A 22,151-nucleotide genomic window follows, 5' to 3' on the forward strand; every position below is an offset into this window, starting at 1 on the left:
CTGATTTACTATGAATGTCAACGTCACGTAAATCCAGGTGCCTGTGCAGTTCTTGGCTATATTCAGAAAATATTATTCAAAGATCAGTCCCTGGCGCAGACATTTACTTTGTAACTTGCTGCAAAGTTGCAATCTTGTCATGGGAAGAGGAGAATGAGAAAAATATTTCTTCCTGATTACAGCAGGATATGATCTTGTTGCAAGCAGTCACTTGACTAGAGCCCAAGGTCTACTTTTTAAAGATGTCTAAGATCCCCTGTCATCTTTTTGGCTGGTATTATCCACAATAAACATACTTGCATACACAGTGAATCCAGCTTTGCTATTTTTTAATCCTCAGCTCTGCTTCCACATCCTGGGTTTTATGTCTCCCTCTTCCTTATATGCGTTGTCTGGTGCCAGCTGCCTTTTCCTGGTTCTTGCAGTGAACCCCTGATGACACACAGCAAGGTCTTTCCCCTTCCAGGAAGTTGACGCCTTCTGGGATATGCAATGCAGATATCCCAGGAGACTTTGGGAGCAGAGTACCTGTCATTCTTGCCTAGGTGAATATGGGGTCAGGGGGCAAGGTGGGGTCTGAATTATATATAAAAAAAAATATGACCATGTAGTGCCACTCTAAGAATAAAAGGTGATATTTGCTGAACAGTTACTACTGCTGTATATTGTGACATGTCAAGTTACTGAAAGGTTCACTTTAAACAAGCATGCACACATAAGTACCAGTATATTTTTACTAAAGGCTCATTTCCAAAGTGTAAAAGATAATCAGGTGTCAAGTAAAATACCCATCTGCAGCGTGATTAGGAATATGACTCAAACCACTCTTGGTGATCTTTGAATCAATGCTAAAGTCAGCGACAGAAAATTGGTTAATGCTTCCTCTCTACGGTCCATCAACTCAAGAACTGCCTGTCATCAAACTGATGTGTATATTGTGTAAGTGTGGGAGATGATAAATAAAGAAGGTGTAAAAAAAACTAAGATGAGTTTGTCTTGGATTTAACACATCCGAGTTTCACTTACCCCCCCCCCCCCCACTTGTCACAATACACTATATTTATTGATTAAAGTATATCAGTCATGAGAACAATATAGGGGTTACCATTGCTAGCCTCCTTGCAAAAAGTGTTAGTTGCCTGGCTGTCTCTGACTATACTGGCCTGAAATAAACATCCAAATAATTTAAGTCAGTAAAATAGTCCGAATTTTCAATCACTATACTTGTGACAGTGTCGTAGAAAACACTCCCTTCTCTTCCTGTTTCTGTAGATACAGCAGGAAGTGGGGAAAAAAGCTTTATAAAGTGGGGGAAATGCCCTCTTAGACAGCTATTATGAGGGCAAGAGTTCCCATGGGAAGATTTTCCCTCTATTTCTGTTCTGGTGACCACTCAAAATGTTGGTTTCTACTTTACCTTTGGTCCCAATAATAAAGGGCATTGGGATAAATTGAGAGAGTGTATCTCTCTAGTGGGAACACAGACATTTAAAAAACCTAGTAAGGGTTTTAACCGCTCGTCATTTTATTCAAAACTAAAATAAAGGTTTTGGCTTTAGATACACATGAAGCACTGAGGGGTTCTGTGGTGTGTAGCATTCACATTTCATATGCTGTTTGCTGGGAGGTGCAACTAAAATGAACTTTTCTTTAAACAGTGACTTTAGATGTTTGTCTCCTTTCTGTATTGTACCCCTGCTCTATGTAATAAGTTGTTCTTCTCTACTCAGAGAGGCGTGAAGAGTAGTTCTGAGGGTAAGGAACCTCCAATGCAACATTGTGCTGCTAGTATGGTTTCCAGTAATGTACTGAGAACAGTCAGCTGTAATGACTGTCAATTAGCATGTGAAAGGAGCATTTACTGACTTCCCTTGCCTTTAACCACTTCCCGCCCGGTCAATAGTAAATTGATGTCCGGGAAGTGGTTCTGAAATCCCGCGGGGGCGCGCAGCGCGGCGATCAGTGATGCGGGGTGTCAGTCTGACACCCAGCATCTCTGATCTCGGTAAAGAGCCTCCGGCGGAGGCTCTTTACCATGTGATCAGCCGTGTCCAATCACGGCTGATCACGATGTAAACAGGAAGAGCCGTTGATCGGCTCTTCCTCATTCGCGTCTGACAGACGCGAGTAGAGGAGAGCCGATTGGCGGCTCTCTTGACAAGGGGGGTTTTGTTTATTTTGTTTATCAGCGCAGCCCCCCCTCGGATGCCCACACTGGACCACAAGGGAAGCCCACACTGGACCACCAGGGAAGGGGGCAATAATAAAAAAAAAATGAGAATAGATGCCAATCAGTGCCCACAAATGAGCACTGACTGGCACAATATGGGATCAACAAGTGATGCCCAGCAATGCCATCAGTCCCACCCCTTAGTGTCCATCAGTGCAACACATCAGTATCCATCAGTGCCACCTATCAGTGCCCATCCATGCCCAGTGCCCACCTATCAGTGCCCTTCTGTGCCACCCATAAGTACCCATCAGTGCCATCCATAAGTGCTGCCCATGAGTGCCCATCAGTGCCGCCTATGAGTGCCCAGTGCCGCCTATGAGTGCCCATCAGTGCCACCTCATCAGTGCCACCATATCAGTGCCCATAATCGAAGAAGAAAACTTACTTATTTACAAAAAAAATTACAGAAAAAAATTAAAACTTTATTTGCGCAAAAAAAAAAAAAAACACAGAGGTGATTAAATACCACCAAAAGAAAGCTCTATTTGTGGGAACAAAATTATAAAAAAAATGTTTGGGTTCAGTGTAGCATGACCGCGCAATTGTCATTCAAAATGCGACAGCTGAAAAGCTGAAAATTGGCTTGAGCAGAAAGGTGCTAAGTACATTGAGAAGACAAGCAAAAGCAAACCTCTTTAAAAAAATATTTCATTTTATTTCCTTTCTGCCTATTAGGCACTGGTTTATGCCTGCCTATACATTAAATATAGGCCTGTTTTCACAACTTTTTTTATTGGCTGCCCTCTTATCAATATATGCATTTAGATTACACTAACATAGACCTTTTGTCACTGCTTTTATATTGGCTGCCCTCTTGTCAGTAGATTAAAGTGGTTGAATACCCCGCTTTCACATTTTTACCTACAGGTAAACCTACTATAAGGCGTTTAGTTTAGGAGATATTCAGCTTGCATGCAACCGCTGACGTCAGTGGTGCATGTTCTCTGACTGTCCGGTGGATGCTGATAGAAAATCAGAGCTCCTTACTGGAAACAGGGATTGCACGCGCATGTGCAGGAGTGATGTCATTGTGGCTCCAGCAACTCACATCACTGGAGCCGCAAACCCTGAAGAAACGCCAAGGGAACATGTCAGCTCCCTCAGCGGTGAACGGGAGGCGATGCCGGCGCTTCATTCTAATGTAAGTATTTCATAATAAGCTAGTATGCGATGCACACTAGCTAATTATGCCTTTGCCTTACAGGTTGTTGTTTTTCTTTGTGGGCATGCAACCGCTTTAATTTATATCACATTGTGGTTAATATAGTGGCTTTGTATAATTTGCAGGAGAAAATATAGGGATTCAGTGAGGAGAATCCTTGTGAGACAATAAAAGCCAAAGGTCAGTTAGCTCAGCTGTGTCCACCCAAAATAAATATATATACACATTTTGATACAAAGCTATAGCCCAAAATCAATACACCTGATAACTGAGCTGCACTGAAAAATATTTTTTTTTTCTCTTTTATGGAATTGGATATATTTTGGTACTTACTGTGGATTTTATGTGATTTGGAAAGAAGCACATCCATGAAAATGAAATTACACATTGGGCAATATCTAAGGTGAACATTTCACTTGATATATGGACAGGATTTGGAAGGACTTTTTAGCTTTTAGTCTTCTTACAAAAGAAAATGTAAGTATCTAAGAGCAATGTGCTAGGCGTGAATTACTCAGAAAACAGCCACGTAATGAAGCACTGCCAGAGAAAAGAAAACTAAAAATGCTCTCAAGTTAATAAGATTGGACAAGGGACAGCTAAGCCATCAGTACATTCAAAATTAAAACCACGGTGGTTTGGCGTAACTAAACATGACATTAGGAGCCAAAAAGCCAAAGAACATCTGAGAATTACATAAATGTCTGTGTCAATGTACGGTTAGAGTTCTCGGGCTTGTATGTAAATAAACATTCGGGAAACCCATTTAGCAGCTGCCAATTTTCTAATTCTGCTGTGGGCAATGAAGACGATTAAAGGGAAAATCCAGGAAAACAGCTGCACAGTTAAAACAAATATATAGGAAATGTTAACCTGCCAAAAGATTTGAAAGGTAACGCATGCAATGTGATCGTGTCAACCATACAGAGAATAAGGAGGGCAAGAGCTCTTTTCAGAGCAATGTGTTTCTTCCCCGTGTCTATGGACACATTTACTTGTGTATGAGAATAGATTGTTTTTTTTTCTTCAAATGTGTACAATGATATATAATAAATGGACTTGACAAACTAAGGGAATTAAGAAAATAGAACCAACAGCATGGATTTTAGGTCATTCCGCATCTCTCTGTCCACAGAAAAGTTGGAGGTGGAAGACTTCATATTATACATATACTCTGGTGTTCCATGCACACCTTTCTACTCAGTAGGTAGACCTTTAATTGTTCTTTCTTTGGACACAGACATGTAGCCTAATGCCGCGTACACACAATGCGGACATTCCGACAACAAATGTTCGATGTGAGCTTGTTGTCGGAAAATCCGACCGTGTGTGTGCTCCATTGGACATTTGCTCTCGGAATTTCCGACAACAAATGTTTGAGAACTGGTTCTCAAATTTTCCGACAACAAAAGTTCTTGTCGGAAATTCCGATCGTGTGTAGGCAATGCACAAACGCACAAAAATCCTACGCAAGCTCGGAATCAATTTGACGCATGCTCGGAATCATTGAACTTCATTTTTCTCGGCTCATCGTAGTGTTGTACGTCACCGCGTTCTTGGAGATCGGAATTTCCGACAACATTTTTGTGACCGTGTGTATGCAAGACAAGTTTGAGCGAACATCCATTGGAAAAAAAAATCCACGGTTTTGATGACAGAATGTCTGATCGTGTGTACGCGGCTTACGTTGGAAACAGAGCCTTATATGTAGTGCAATAGAAAAGACAATTGTATAAGCAGAGCCATATTTATACATCCCATCTTTCTAGGTAAGCTGCCTCCCTCCTACCCTAGTTGGTTGTTTAGTCTTAAGCCCCCAAAGATGGCTTGAATTTCAGCCAACTCCTGCTGAATCGGCCGCAATACGTGTTGTTAGAGACCCTGACAGCACAGCCCAGCTTGACAAAAGTCAATTTAAAAATAGACTGAGCCAAATGGAAAATGATCAACTGAACGTAAGCGATCAGAGGCAGGTACTGTCCCGACAGCGACAGTAGCCATGGGGACCATGGCTGCCCAAAAAAATGGAGATTCCTCCATCCATGATGTTTGGAATTAAGGATGGGGAAATCAAGGGATATGTTTTTTCTCTGACTCTCAAGAGGTGAATGACCAAAATGTGAGCCATCTTTGTCCAAACTTAGTATAACACTGATAAGGTCAGACAGTATTGCTACACCAAACATGCTGATGTTGGGGGGGGGGGGGGGCAGAGAGAATGATAGACATAGTTTACCCACTCTCCGTCAGCAAACCTTCAACAATAGCTTAGTTGTAGGTGCATTGACTAAAACTAGGTGAACTTCATACAATGCCATTTAGGCAGTCAGACAAAGCATACATTTGGAACCCTTTTTACACACATAAATGTGTCACTATACATTACAACATGTATAGGTGGCTTTGTGCTGTCCCCAGCAGTCCTACTACCCCATAGGCCAATACCTATGTTGGCTAATCAGAAATCTGGACATGTGTACAAGCATACTTTCATGACAGCTCTGTTTCACATTTCCCAAATTCAGCATTTACTGCAACCACTTTTCGCCTGGTTCGCAGATTAACCACTTCCCGACCTCCTCATGTACATATACGTCAGCAGAATGGCACGGACAGGCACATGTACGTACCTGTACGTCCTCTGCTAGACGTGGGTGGGGGGTCCGATCGGGACACCCCCCGGTACATGCGGAGGTCGGGTCCGCTCGGGGAGCGATCCGGGACTACGGCGCGGCTATTTGTTTATAGCCGCTCCGTCGCGATCGCTCCCCGGAGCTGAAGAACGGGGAGAGCGTGTGTAAACACGGCTTCACTGTGCTTCACTGTGTCGGCGCATCGACCGCGTCATTCCCTTTATAGGGAAGACACGATCGATGACGTCATTCCTACAGCCACACCCCCCTACACTAGTAAACACACACAAAGTAAACCCTAACTCCTACCCCCCCCCCCCCCCTGTGGTTAACTCCCAAACTGCAACTGTAATTTTCACAATAAACAATGCAATTTAAATGCATTTTTTGCTGTGAAAATGACAATTGTCCCAAAAATGTGTCAAAATTGTCCGAAGTGTCCGCCATAATGTCGCAGTCACGAAAAAAATCGCTGATCGCCGCCATTAGTAGTAAAAAAAATAAAAAGAATAAAAATGCAAAAAAACTATCCCCTATTTTGTAAACGCTATAAATTTTGCGCAAACCAACTGATAAACGATTATTGCGATTTTTTTTACCAAAAATAGGTAGAAGAATACGTATCGGCCTAAACTGAGGAAAAATTTTTTTTTATATATTCTTTTGGGGGATATTTATTACAGCAAAAAGTAAATAATATTGCATTTTTTTCAAAATTGTCGCTCTATTTTTGTTTATAGCGCAAAAAATAAAAACCGCAGAGGTGATCAAATACCACCAAAAGAAAGCTCTATTTGTGGGGAAAAAAGGACGCCAATTTTGTTTGGGAGCCACGTCGCACGACCGCGCAATTGTCTGTTAAAGCGACGCAGTCCCGAACTGTAAAAACCCCTTGGGTCTTTAGGCAGCAATATGGTCCGGGGCATAAGTGGTTAAGTTATTTCTGCATTGTATGTAATGACTTGGGAAAATGTGGCAGTGGTCATAACTGGAAATGATGGGGAGGAAGGCTGTGGAACCATGGAGACATCTTCTTTTTTTTATCACCACCCACAGTGAGGCTTTAACTCTAAACGCAGATGGTTCTGAGATATTGTTGTCTGCAGTCTCTTAATATAGCAATTCTGAAGAACAGCTTTACAATTTTATAGACAGAATGTAAACTGAAAGGAAAAATGACAATACACGGAATCTGCAGTTTTCAGCTCTGGAAAGGCACTATGGTTACCCACCATATATATTGCACCACTCGATCATAATTAACATATTTCTACAGTCATGATTTATTGTCAAGATTCTGTGTACCACACAAGTAGCTGCCACACTACAAATTAATTCAGAATATTAATCATTAAGCTCTAGGGATATTGAAAAATAACAAATTGCTTTTACTAAAATGACATAACAGTTAAAACAAGAAACAAAAAGCATTAGTATGAGGAATATACAATGTTCCTGACATTTTTATAATTCAAGAACTTAATTTCCCATTATATTGTTTGCTCTTGGTCTGCAAAATGCCATGTTTTACAGTTTACTGATTACATTCTATGTTATTAGCTATGCATTTTGCCCATACATATTTGTGCTGCAATTTCCCAAGTGAAATTAAAGTAAATGTAATTCAGTTTTCTAACATCACAATTCAAACTGTATTAGCTTTACAACGTGCTTATTATGTATTCCACACTGTTGTAAAGCAAACCTATATATATATATATATATCCGCCATGACTAAGCACTGACGCCAGTGCGAAACGTTGGCCATACTGATTTTTGTGGGCTTGCAGTGACTGTATGCACAGTTGAAAATAAAGACATCTCTTTTAAAGAAAATTTTGGAGTGCGGCTGTCCAGCTTTTGTTCTTTTGTTTTTTTCAGTTTACGCCTCTTGATGTAATCCCCCGTGGATTTTGAGGTGTGTTTAGGATCATTATCCATTTGTAGAAGCCATCCTCTCTTTAACTTCATCTTTTTCACAGATGGCATCAAGTTACCATCCAAAATTTGCTGAAATTTTATTGAATCCATTTTTCCTTCTACTCGTGAAATGTTCCCTGTGCCACTGGCTGCAATACAACCTCAAAGCATGATTGATCCACCCCCATGCTTAACAGTTGGACAGAGGTTCTTTTCATTAAATTCTGTGCCCTTTCTTCTCCAAACGTACCTTTGCTCATTCCTGCCAAAAAATTCTATTTTAACCTCATCGGTCCACAGAACCTGTTTCCAAAATGCATCAGGCTTGTCTGTATGTTTATTTGCAAAGTTCAAACGCTGATTTTTGTGGTGAGGACGTAGAAGAGGTTTACTTCTGATGACTCTTCCATGAAGACCATATTTGTACAAGTATCTCTTTATAGTGGAATAGTGTACCACAACTCCAGTGTCTGCCAAATCCTTCTGGAGGGATTGTGCAGTCAAACGTGGGTTTTGAATTGCTTTTCTCACAATCCTGCAAGCTGTTCTGTCTGATATTTTTCTTGGCCTTCCAGATCTTGCTTTAACTTCCACTGTTCCTGATGACTGCCATTTCTTAATTACATTCCAAACAGAGGATATTGACATCTGAAAATGCTTCTCCAGCTTTGTGAGCGTCAACTATTTTCAGTTTCAGTTTTCTAGACAACTGCTTAGAAGAACCCATGGTGCTGATTGTTGGGGCAAGGTCAGATGAGTCTGGGAATTTAAAACCTTTGAGATTGACATCACCTGGTCTTCCCAGATGATGATTGAGAACAATCCATGACACTGGCAGGTCTTAGCTTTGCAAAGGGGGCAGTGTATGCTATAAATTCTGCAGGGTGCCTAAACTTTTGCAGACGCCATTTTTTTTTTTTCTGTAATTTTAACACACTGGAGTGAATTGAGCCACTCTTTCAGGGCACTTTACAGGCATTATTTTTAGCGTTATATCACATGCAAAGCGCCTCAGAAAGGGGTCTAATAGATTAATTGGCTCCTGTCTAAATTGGTCTTAGTGTGTGTATGAACCATAGACTGTAAGGTTCTTGAGGCAGGGACTGATGTGAATGTACAATTTAGATGTACACGTCTGTGTAAATTGACGGTGCTATATTAATACCTGTAATAAATGACTAGTTACTACTATTTGAAAAGAGGAGCACTTTTTTGTATGAAGAAGAAAAAAATAAGTCAGTGGTCAGTGGGGGTAACGCCAAACCCCCTCCCCCCCATATATTGTATTTGTACTGTCCCACTTTATATTGTAAAGTGCTGCATAAACTTTTGGTGATATACAAATCCTGTATAATAGAAGTAATAAAAATTGGTGGTCAGTTGCAGAGAGCAAATGGCACATGTCGGAAATCTCTGGGAGGAAAAATGCCTACATGAAACAAAGACAGGCCCTGCTAAGTGGTGTTAGCACAAAAACAATAAAGTGATAATAATAAGTGGGTTCTTGCACTTGTAGCCCCACCATTACACTTTTAGGCCCTGTACACACGGTCGGATAAAACCGATGAGAATGGACCGAGGTTCAGTTTCATCGGTCCAAACCGACCGTGTGTATAGCCCATCGGTCTGTTTTCCTTGGGTCCAAAATTTTAAAACATGCTTCAAACCTGAACCGATGCCTGATCGGTCCAAACCGATGGTTAGTACAGAAAAGCATTGGTTCAAAGCCCGCGCATGCTCAGAATCAAGTCGGCACATGCTTGGAAGCATTGAACTTCGATTTATTCAGCACGTTGTGTGTTTGACGTCACCGCGTTCTGACCCGATCGGTTTTTGGAACGATGGTGTGTACACACATCAGGCCACTTCAGCGGTGAACCGATGAAAACGGTCCGTCGGACCATTCTCATCGGTTTGGAACGACCGTGTGTACAAGGCCTAAGGAGCACAGCCACTAGCATAGGGAGGCACATGTCTCCCAGCCCAGTCTGCCTCTAAAAGATACATCAAATCAATAATACATTTTTCACTAAATAAAAATAAGGACAAACGTACTAATAAATGTTTTGTCACCTACAACATCCTGACAAGGTGAATGAAGCATATTTTTTTCTATTATTATTGATAGCCATTGATCAATATTTTGGTCCAGCAACATCCTTCAGCAGAACACAAATGTAATATTTTCTGACATGTATTGATTTATCTCCCTGAGGAAATCCACGGGAGGAATAATGAAAGAAACCAATTTTTCAGAGCTGAACCTTGATCACATGTTTTTCTATTTTTCTAACTACATTACCAAACTGTCACGATTTGAAAATATAATGATGGAGGACTGAAAGTATAAACAATATAAATGTAAGTATGCAGTATTTTTCTGCACTGCCTGCATAACAACACACCAGATGTTAATTTAGTTTGATATGGATTCTCTGTGTCATTTAATGACAAGACCTGCCAGGAAGCAAATTTCTGCTTCTAAAAAGGGCACCACTCGCTGTACATCGTGATACATATCAGAGCGTATAGAAATACATCTTACAAGCTGCACAAATTATGTACAGAACAAAGATTTGTGACACAGCTTAAAATATGAGAGTTAAAGATAAAGAGATCAATGAAGTATGACTGACACAAAATATACACACGCATACCCAGCACTTGTGTAGAAGGGTCAAACCATATAGAATCATCCATATACATTTACATTTGTACCCAAAGCACCAGACATACAAATCAATTATTTTTTTCAGTAGATGCGCTGGAAAGAGAGTCAACAAATATGGACAGAAATGTCATAACAGCCAATCACAAACCATCTTTCATTTTCTGACTGTTAAGAACTGATGATAACTGAAACAGGACTGGCTGCTGTGAAATATTTGCATATTCTATGAATTAAGCTCTTGAAAATCCTACCTGAAGCTGAGCTTTGAGTTGACGTAAACGTTTAACATCTTGCTGAACACCTTCACGTTGTGATGCATCCATGAGAACATTCACTGTTGTTTCTGCTTCTTGCATCCACTTCATTAAGTTCTCATGCTCTTTGACCAAGGACTGGAAATTCTTCAGCTCCCTTTCCAGGGTGCTCTGTCGGTCGCCAACCCTAAAAAAGCAAAAACAAGCAATGCAGCTTTGATTTTATCTTTAGAAGCGAAAAACTGAGTTCTTTATTACTTTTTTTATTAATTAATAGTTGTATTGTTAGAACATTTTTAATGTGTTGTTTATTAGCGATATAAAGAAACCACGCAGTATAGATACACAAGTAGGAAATGTGGTTTCCTGGAACACTTGTTTCTATACCAGGGGTCTTAAACTGGCGGCCCTCCAGCTGTTGCGGAACTACATGTCCCATCATGCCTCTGCCTGTGGACAGAGGCGTTGCTAGGCGGGTGTGGGCCGCACCCAGGTTACACCCGCCAGAGGGGTGACACCCGTGGGTAGCAGCACCTCTAACACTGGCCGCTGCCCTGATCAGCAGTGCCACGCGCCGCCGTGTAACTCAGCGGCGCGGACCGAAGCTGCCTCCTCCTCTCCGTTTACATAAACAGAGGAAGAGGAGCTGCAACGCTCGAGGGACACACAGTGTGTGTATCAGACTGGCAGCGCTGTTCTGAGGTATGTAAGGGGGGGGTGTCTATACTGCTGGGGGTCTGCACTGAGGGGAGGTCTGTAATGCTGGGGGATCTGCACTGGCCCACACAAAGGATATTTATTCCAGCCTGAAAGCCCTTTATTTAACCTCTACTATTTCCACTTATCTGATGTCCTTTAATATATAATATAGAAAAGGTTTCAGTCTTGCAGTAGCCTGATGTACAATACATTTCCAGTGTCAGATTCAATTAGCCCAAAACGTTATTGCCTTTTTATAAAAACATGACTAACATAAATCAAAGTTCAGGGGCTAAAAGGTTGTACAAATAACTCTTTATAACTCATATCAAGAATCGCAAAGACAAAATCACATATGCTCTTGTATAAATAAGATAATTGTGTTCACAGACATGTATGTTGCAGTCAGCAATGTATTTTGAGATCCAGCTGCTTTGGCATATGAATGATGACATGTCTTATACAGGCCATCACTTTTGTCCCCAGTTGCTTTAACCACTTGACCTCCGGAAGATTTGCCTCCTTCGTGACCAGGCCATTTTTTTGCAATACGGCACTGCTTTACTTTAACTGAAAATTGTGTGGTTGTGTGACGTAATACAATTTATGTCCTTTTTTCCCCCACAAATAGAGCTTTGGTTTGGTGGTATTTGATCACCTTTGCGTTTTTTTTTTTTTTTGTGTGCTTTAAAACAAAAAAGCAGACAATTAAAAAAAATAAAAAAAGTTTACTTTCTGCTATAAAACAGAACAAAAATCAAATGTCCATATCAATTTAGGCCAACATGTATTCTTCTACATATTTTTGGTAAAAAAAAAATCCCATAAGCGTATATTGATTGGTTTGCACAAAAGTTATAGCGTCTACAAACTATGGGATTTTTTTTTACTAGTAATGGCGACGATCAGCGACTTATAGAGGGACTGCGATATTGCGGCGGACAAATCTAACATCAACTGACACTTTTCGCTGACACTAATACAATAATCAGTGCTAAAAAAATGCACCATCACTGCACTAATGATTTTATTTTTACCTTCATTATTCACTGCACTAATGACACTGGCTGGGAAGAGGTTAACATCAGGGGGTTAAATGTGTGCATGACCAGTGCTTTACTACTGTGGGGGTGGTGCTTGTACTAGGAGAAGACATGGATTGGTGCCCAGGCTTAGCAGAGACACAGGATCTTTGCCTTCTGGACTGACAGAACGGCAATCTGTCTTGTTTACATAGGCAGACCGCCGCTCTGCCTGTATACCGAAGCATTGGTGGGTGCCGGCGGACATCGACTACGACATACCCACCGATCAGATCCCGATGTGTCTAATTACAGTGGGAGCGGCTCGCCATCGGCATCCATGCGCCCCAGATCTGGAAGTGCAGAATCACATACTAGATACCTGATTATGCTTAGGAGTGCCATGTTGCCGCAGTATATGTACAGTATATGCTCAGCAAGCGGTTAAACCCAATAACAAAAATGTGTTAAAGAGGTTGTAACCCTTAAAAAAGCGAACTTGTTCCCTTATAGCAGGTTAAACAGCACATTGATTGTGCTGTCTAATTTGTCGCTTTCTATGCTGTAAAAAACCTGGTTGATCCTGCCTGTTCCTGTGTCCCCCTTAGTGTGCTGACCACAATAATCATGGCTGTTGATCCATGATAACATGGTTAGGCTACGTGCCTTCCTCATCCCACTGCTCCCCCCTCCTGCCTGCCAGCTCATGTGTGTGAGAGCCGATCTCTTCCCAGTCCCTCCCCTCCTGCTGCTATTAGTAGCTGGCAGTAAAGTTAAAGTGTATGCAAACACTCAAATTGTAAAACAACCCATTAATTTTAAAATATAAATAAAAGACAAAACATTGTTGTGTGTATATATATATATATATATATATATATATATATATATATATTTCCCTTATTCCCTAGCAGCACACTGAGCTCCCCAGTGAATGGCGAGCAGTGTCAGGACAAGTCTGATCATTGGAGAAGATGAGTTCCCAGCATAGCTAGAGAACTGACCACAGTGTGCTCTCCTGCTTAGTTTGGTCAGTTTTAATAGGAAAGCAAGTGGACTGGCAGGAACACCAGGGATTTCACACAAATGAAGCACTACCAAAGAGAACAGGATACGGTTTCATGCAAGTACATAGTACAACAGGCACATATTAATGTGAAATGTTGGGGTAACAAACACTTTAAATAAACATTGCTGTCAGCCCCTCTGTTCTACTAAGCTATAATAAACTGTGTACATGTTTAAATAAAATTGTGCCTGTAAATGCTGTATTTCAATTAATTTCCGGTCATGTGACCTCCGGCCACTCTCCTCCCCTGATCTAAGGGCTACAACGGGAGTGGCTGAATGGACAGGACAGCAGTCACGTGACCTCTCGTGTGATGTCAGAGGGGGATCTTGGCCCCTCCCACTGTAGCCCTTAGATCAGGGGAGGAGAGCAGCCGGAGGTCACATGCCCGGAAATAATTGAAATACGGCATTTTGTGTTTTACTCCAACTCCAGGTCTTTGCAGAAGATGGGAAAGCTAAGCAGTATGTAAGTCCTTGTGCTCTCAGTGAAGCTCTTCAGTTTACAACTAAACTTGGCCATGCATGCATTGAATGTGTTCCTGAATTGGCCGAAACAGACTCTATGGGAGGCCCTGTCCGTAACATCTATTTTTCCTACTGGCACCTTTGACAAAAGTCAATCAAAGGGCAAACGTGTCAGCCAAACAGAACCTGCACTATTCAGGTAGCTGGTAGCGAGAGATTCGCCCGTCCATGTTTATTATGAATAGAGGAACACATTTGAATTCTTTCATTCAGAGTGCGGGCTATGTGTGTATACACGGCTTAAAGGTCAATTTCTCCTGGTGATTCATGTCATAAAAACAAATGGCTCAGAGGTTCATAACACATACATGAAGAAATAAATAAAAAATAATGTGTGTGTATATATATATATATATATAGATAAATTAGATAAATGTGTGTGTGTATATATATATATATATTATAAATAAATAGACAATTTTTTGTGTGTATATATATATATATATATATATATATATATATATATATATATATATATATATAATATAAATAAATAGATACATGTGTATATATATATATATATATATATATATATATATACAGCCCTCAAAATTTCCACTCGCCTACTAGCATTTGGCGAGTGGATTTAAGCTGGGGGCGAGTGATGACAGGGCTACATGACCAATCTCCCTCCAATCTGTGCCTACACTTAGAGTCCAGATGTGATTGGTGGCCGAAGAGGAAAGGTGCATGCTCGGGAAAAGTAGTCTGTTGAGCCGCGCACAGGCAGAGCAGTACACAGGTGCTCTCCTTACAATTCTCATTAAGCCATGGGACCTAACAGTATGACCTCTCTGAGCCTGTGCCCCTCCCCGTGCCCCGAAGAATGTAGCTGGAGAGCAGAAAGTAATGAGTGAGGTGGAGGATTGCAAAAATTACCACTCCGGTGCAGCGCTCGCTGAAAGTTTCCCTGACATGAGAGCGGCAGCCTTCTAGTTTGTGCAGCTTTCTTCTCCTTGTGCTCTATGTAAGTGTCCAACAGTTTAGCCTGAGCACTGTGAACAGACTGGTCTCAATGTGTGCTGTGTGCTGTCAGTGTGCGCTGTGCTATGGTGTCAATGGCTGTGCAGTTGTGTGGATCTCAGCGCTTGATTGTATTCCCTCCCGCTGTGCTGCAGCTCCTCTCCTCTCTGCCAGCCTGAATAAAAGGGGGAAGTGGGGACATGCAAGCGTGGAGCCGCACACACAGGCTCCTGATGATGAGATGAATGGGAGAGAGAGAGAGGATGGATGGGAGTTGCAGAGGAGACAGCAAGAGAATGGGGAAGAGACCCAGTTCTAGTGCCCTGTCCCTCTGGTCTGCCCCCAGTGCCCTGTCCCTTTGGTCTGTCCCCAGTGCCCTGTCCCATTTTGTTAAAGCGGGAGTTCACCCATTTATTAAAACATTTTTTTTCTCCCCTTAGATTCCTGCTCGTTCGGTCTAGGGGAATCGGCTATTTGTATTAAAATATGAGCAGTACTTACCCGTTTTCGAGATGCATCTTCTTCCGTCGCTTCCGGGTATGGGTCTTCGGGAGCGGGCGTTCCTTCTTGATTGACAGTCTTCCGAGAGGCTTCCGACGGTCGCATCCATCGCGTCACTCGTAGCCGAAAGAAGCCGAATGTCGGTGCGGCTCTATACTGCGCCTGCGCACCGACGTTCGGCTTCTTTCGGAAAATCGTGACGCGATGGATGCGACCGTCGGAAGCCTCTCGGAAGACTGTCAATCAAGAAGGAACGCCCATTCCCGCAGCCCATATCCGGAAGCGACGGAGAGGATGCATCTCGTAAACGGGTAAGTACTGCACATATTTTAAAACAAATAGCCGATTCCCCTAGAGAAAACGAGCAGGAATCTAAGGCTAAAAAGTGCCCTCTAAGGGTGAACCCCCGCTTTAAAGTTTTTGTTGGTAATATTTAATTTTGTAACTTGATTCTGCATAAAACATCGTCATTCCATGAGATAATCTACGAGGGCGTGTTTACGGGTGCAATTAGGCGCAGGGCAGTGTATGAATTAGGTGGGGCAATTGGTGGCGAGTAACTCTTGAGGCCTGGCTAGTAGCTCAGGACTTGAAATTTTGAGCCCTGATATATATATATATATATATATATATATATATATATATATGTGTGTGTGTGTGTGTATATATATATATATATACACATAAAATATTATCAAACATTGGCAAAGTCATTGCTGAATCAATGGTCTACAAAAAATATACAGGTGTGAGACCTTAAATGGTTAAGGATGCTATGCCATATGACAATCTGGAGTTGTTTCATAATCTGGATTAATCCGTTACAATAACACAGACCTTTCAAACTGTACTTTTTTTCTACAACAAGACGCCACAGTCTCAAAATGTGCTCCTAAATAGATATCAAAAGAAACGCAGATAGGGCTGTAAGCAAAACAAATGTTAATCTTTCCATTTCCATGACAATGAAAGCTGCCATATGGAAATCACCTTTTATGTTTTCTCCTGTCCGCTAGACAAGAATCTTCATTGTTGACTGAAAGAAATCTGAGAAAAGTGGATACATATAAAAGGATTGCGGGTGCACTGTTGCTAAGAAACGGGTAAAAGATAAGAAGACCCACAACCTTGTCAATGACCTGCAATAATCCCTGTTCTGTGATACATTTGCAAAGGTGTTCCCTAATATCAACCCATATCTATGCTATGTAATATTGTACACGCTGTAACTAGGAACAGTTTGCAGCTCTCCTTGCTGGACCATTTTAATAATTAAAGCCAATGGTAACCCTAACTGGATGGTATTGTATTTGCTAAAGCACTGTGTATCATAAACAACTGCCTTTTAATACATAACTTTTCACTTTTTTTTTTTCATTGTTGAATCTCTGTACTGGTATTTTCCTGCAGCCTTTTTGCAGTTACTTTCTGTCTACATGCACTCACTCCAGAGATGGCTGAATAGCATTTCTCAGATGCTTATAATCGTAGATTGAGCCTGTATGTGTTTGTATTAAACTGCGCACAACTGAGAGATAAGAACAGAGCACTGAAGAATTATGACAGGATCATCAGGTATTATTTTCTATGAAAGAGAACTAAATTAGGAATAACAAGGGGGACATTATATATATATATATACACACAGTATCTCACAACAATGAGTACACTCCTCACATTTTTGGAAATATTTTAATATATCTGTTCATGTGACAACAATGAAGAAATTACACTTTGTTACAAAGTAAAGTAGTGAGTGTGCAGCTTGTATAACAGTGTCAATTTGCTGTCTTCTCAAAACAACTCAACACACAGCCATGTCTAAACCGCTGGTAACAAAGGTGAGTACACCCCTAAATGAAAATGTCCAAATTGGGCCCAATTAGTAATTTTCCCTCCCCGGTGTCATATGACTTGTGAGGCCTTGTACTCACAAGCAGACATGTCCGATTAAACCGGTCCGCGGACAGTTTTCATCGGACATGTCTGCCCGGGGACTTCTGTTCGATGGCTGTACACACCATCAAACAGAGGTCCGCGCGTAAACAATACGCGGGGCGTGTCCACGGTGTCGCCGCGTCGATGACGCGGTGTCGCCGCGACAATGACGCGGCGACGTGGGCGGCCTGCCTTTAAAATGCTTCCACGCATGCGTCAAAGTCATTCGACGCATGCGAGGGATGGCGGGCGGCCGGACATGTACGGTAGGTCTGTACAGACGACCGTACATGTCGGGGGGACAGGTTTCCAGCGGACTGTTTTAAAGCAAGTACAGGAAACAGTTGTCCGCTGGAAACCTGTCCGATCCGCCAGAAAATGGTCCGCTCGGGCCTACACACGGCCAAACATGTCTGCTGAAACTGGTCTGCGGACCAGTTTCAGCAGACATGTTTGGTCGTGAGTACGGGGCCTGAGTGTTACAAGGTCTCAGGTGTGGTGAATGGGGGAGAAGGTGTTAAATTTGGTGTTATCACTCTCTCATACTGGTCACTGGAAGCTCAACATGGCACCTCATAGCAAAGAACATTTTGAGGATCTGAAAAAAAAAAATTGTTGCTCTGTATAAAGATGGCATAGGCTATAAGAAGATTGGAAAGACCCTGAAACTGAGCTGCAGCACAGTGGCCAAGATCATACAGCAGTTTACCAGGACAGGTTCCACTCAGAACAGACCTCGCCATGGTCCACCAAAGAAGTTGAGTGCACGTGCTCAGTGTCATATCCAAAGGTTGTCTTTGAGAAATAGATATATATGAGTGCTGCCAGCACTGCTGCAGAGGTTGAAGGGGTGGAGGGTCAGCCTGTCAGTGCTCAGACCATACACGGCACACTGTATCAAATTGGTCTGCATGGCTGCCGTCTCAGAAGGAAGCCTCTTCTAAAGATGATGCACAAGAAAGCCCGCAAACAGTTTGCTGAAGAAAAGCAGACTAAGGACATGGATTACTGGAACCATCTCCTGTGGTCTGATGAGACCAAGATAAACTTATTTGGTTCAGATGGTTTCAAGCATGTGTGGTGTCAACCCGGTGAGGAGTACAAAGACAAGTGTGTCTCTACAGTTAAGCATGGTGGTGGGATTGGAATGGTCTGGGGTTGTATGAGTGCTGACAGCATTGGGAAGCTACAGTTCATTAAGGGAACCATGAATGCCAACATGTACTGTGACATACTGAAGCAGAACATATACATAGTTGCATAATAGGCGAGGTTGAAAAAAACAACCTATGTGTGTGATTTTATGTCAGTATAACATTGTATATCCCTGTATGTTGTGGTCGTTCAGGTGTTTAACTAATAGCTTTTTGAAATTATTGACGCTCTACATTGAAACCACTGCTTGTAGAAGAGAATTCCACATCCTAACTGTGCTTACAGTAAAGAACCCTCTATGCAGTTTAAGGTTAAACCGCGTTTCTTCTAATTTCAGTGAATGGCCGTGTCTTATAAAATTCCCTTTTGTGAAAAAGCTTTATCTCTATTGTGGGGTCACCAGTAAGGTATTTGTACATTGAAATCATACTCTCTCAAACGTCTCCTCTCCAGAGAGAACAAGTTCAGTGTTTTTTACCTTTCCTCATAACTACGGTCCTTCAGACACTTTATTTGTCTTGTTGCCCTTCTTTGCACTCTCTCCAGTTCCAGTACATCCTTCCTGAGGACTGGTACCCAGAACTGGACAGCATACTCCCGGTGCGGCCAGACCAGAGTACTGTAGAGTGGGAGAATTATCTTTTTATCTCTGGAGTTAATCCCCTTTATAATGCATGCCAATATTCTGTTTGGTTTGCTTGCAGCAGCTTGGCAATGCATGCCATTGCTGGGCTTGTCATCTACTAGGACCCCCAGGTCCTTTTCCATCCTAGATTCCCCCAGAGGTTATCCCCCTAGTGAGTAGTATGCATTCATATTTTTGCCACCCAAATGCATTATTTAAAATTGTTCTTCATTAAACCTCATTTGCCATGTAGTTGCCCATCCCTCTAATTTGTTCAGATCTTCTTGCAAGGTTTCCATATCCTGCGGAGAAGTTATTGCCCTACTTAACTTAGAATCATCTGCACATACCGAGATTGAGCTGTTTATCCCATCCTCCAGATCGTTTAAATAATAAATTAAATAGGATTGGTCCCAGGACAGAACCCTGAGGGACCCCACCTTCCACCCCGGACCATTCCGAGTATTCCCCATTTATTACTACCCTCTGAACTCGCCCCTGTAGCCAGTTTTCAATTCATGTACTCACCCTATGGTCCATGCCCATGGACCTTACTTTGCACAGTAAACGTTTATGGGGAACTGTATCGAATGAACATGATCCCCTCCCTTCGAAGACTGGGCCGCAGGGCAATATTCCAACATGATAACAACCCCAAACACACCTCCAAGATGACCACTTCTTTGCTGAGAAGCTGAGGGTAAAGGTGATGGACTGGCCAAGCATGGCTCCAGACCTAAACCCTATTGAGAATCTGTGGGGTATCCTCAAATAAAAGGTGGAGGAGCGCAAGGTGTATCTAACATCCAATAGCTCTGTGATGTCATCATGGAGGATTGGAAGAGGACTCCAGTGGCAACCTGTTAAGCTCTTAAGGCAATGCTGGAAAATAATGGTGGCCACACAAAATATTGACACTTTGGGCCCAATTTGGACATTTTCACTTAGGGGTGTACTCACTTTTGTATCCAGCAGTTTAGACATTAATGGCTGTGTGTTAAGTTATTTTGAGGGGACAGAAAATTGACACTGTTATACAAGCTATACACTCATTACTTTACATAGTAGCAAAGTGTCATTTCCTCAGTGTTGTCACATGAAAATATATAATAATATATTTACAAAACGTGAAGATACTGTATATACAGTTGTGCGCATAAGTTTACATACCCTGGCAGAGCTTATGATTTCTTGGCCATTTTTCTGAGAATATGAATAACACAAAAACATTTCTTTAACTCGTGTTTGGCTGGAGCAATTTATTATCAATCAACTGTGTTTACTCTTTCTAAATCATAATGGCAACAGAAACTACCCAAATGACCCTGATCAAAAGTTTGCATACCCTGGTGATTTTGGAGCCACGTTGCACGACCGCACAATTGTCAGTTAATGCGACGTAGTGCTGAATCGCAAAAATGGGCAAGGTCCTTAAACTGAATAATGGTCCAGGTCTTAAGTGGTTAAGAACTGGGATATGTAAACTTTTGATCGAGGTCATTTGGGTAGTTTCTGTTGTGATTATGATTTAAAAAGAGTAAACACAGTCGATTGATAATAAATGGCTTTAGCCAAACACTATGAGTGAAAGAAAAGTTTTTGTGTTATCATTCATATTCTCTGAAAAATGGCAAAAAAATCATAAATTTTGCCAGGGTATGTAAACTTATGAGCACAACTGTGTGTAATATATATATATATATGTATATATATATATACATATATATATGTATATGTCTACACAACACCAAGCTAAGGAAACTACATAACAAATTCACGTTGATATAGAGAATCGCTTATCCTTTATATAGATGTAATATTAATGTGTCACTCTAGCATCCATAAAATTGAGTGACTGCATTGATCACCGGCTACCTTAAAATAAATATGACATTACACATGTGCAAAGCAGAATTCTTAACTAGATTGGGACTTCTGAGAAAGGATATTGATAGAGGATTTCTATTACAGATCTGAGGCTTTTCAAATTGCTGTGAAAATTGTTAGTTCAGCTGTTAAAAAATACAACAGTGACATATGCAACAAGAAAAAGAAGAAATTGTTTATTTTATCTCAGTTTGTCATTTGAGCAATCCTCGTAGTAGTCCTTTAGCCTAAAAATGTTATCCTGGTCAAAACATTTTTAGGTTGTACTTTTCTTGATCAGGGAAGTGCTGGTAATAATTTATGCTAACAAATACCTGGTTTTCTCCTACTATCAGTGGACATAATGTAGAGGCATATAACACATATAACTGTTAAAGAGATTCAAAGTAAAGTGACAAGTAGTCAGTTACTAATCCCCTCCCTCCTCATACATCCATTTCTCCATGAGTCTAACACTGTGTAAACTCTGTGATGGATGGTGTTGTAGCTTACACAGGTTTAATGACTTGTCAGGTGACAGTGTTTAGGTCTAGGGATTGGCCACTCAGGAGTGAGCATTTTATCCTGTGCAGAGCAGTGGCGGAGCGCGGGGAGGTAGGTGCAGGGCCGTTTGAAGGAATTTGGGGGCCCCAAGCAAAATGGGGGCCCCCAAGCACCCCCCACACGCAAAGCCTACGTTAGCGCTTCACATTTTTTTACACGCATGTTCTTACTCCCCCCCAGTCCCTATGTTTTTCTATTCTCACCTCCCCTTCTTCCCTGTAGGCTGCCGCTGTAGTGTGGCCGAGCTCCTCTTCCTCCTGTCAGTCCGGTGTTCTATCATTATGGGTCTCCAGTCCCCTATCAGATAGTGCCCGGGCCAGGTACCGTGCGGTACAGGAGATTCAGTTTC

The 22,151-nt window shown here is 41.7% G+C and overlaps 1 protein-coding gene across 8 annotated transcripts in view; it reads right to left on the reverse strand.

Annotated features, from left to right (window-relative positions):
- The window catches only part of UTRN (utrophin), a 910,930-nt gene that overhangs the window by 462,417 nt on the left and 426,362 nt on the right, over nt 1-22,151 (reverse strand). For all 8 annotated transcript variants that reach the window (XM_040350827.1, XM_040350824.1, XM_040350828.1 and 5 more), the window contains one exon: nt 10,871-11,060. In XM_040350827.1, the coding sequence (XP_040206761.1) occupies nt 10,871-11,060 (190 nt within the window). The remainder of the gene's footprint in view (nt 1-10,870; nt 11,061-22,151) is intronic.

The sequence above is a fragment of the Rana temporaria genome, chromosome 4 (genome assembly GCF_905171775.1).
Source record: "Rana temporaria chromosome 4, aRanTem1.1, whole genome shotgun sequence".
Taxonomy (NCBI): Eukaryota; Metazoa; Chordata; class Amphibia; order Anura; family Ranidae; genus Rana; species Rana temporaria.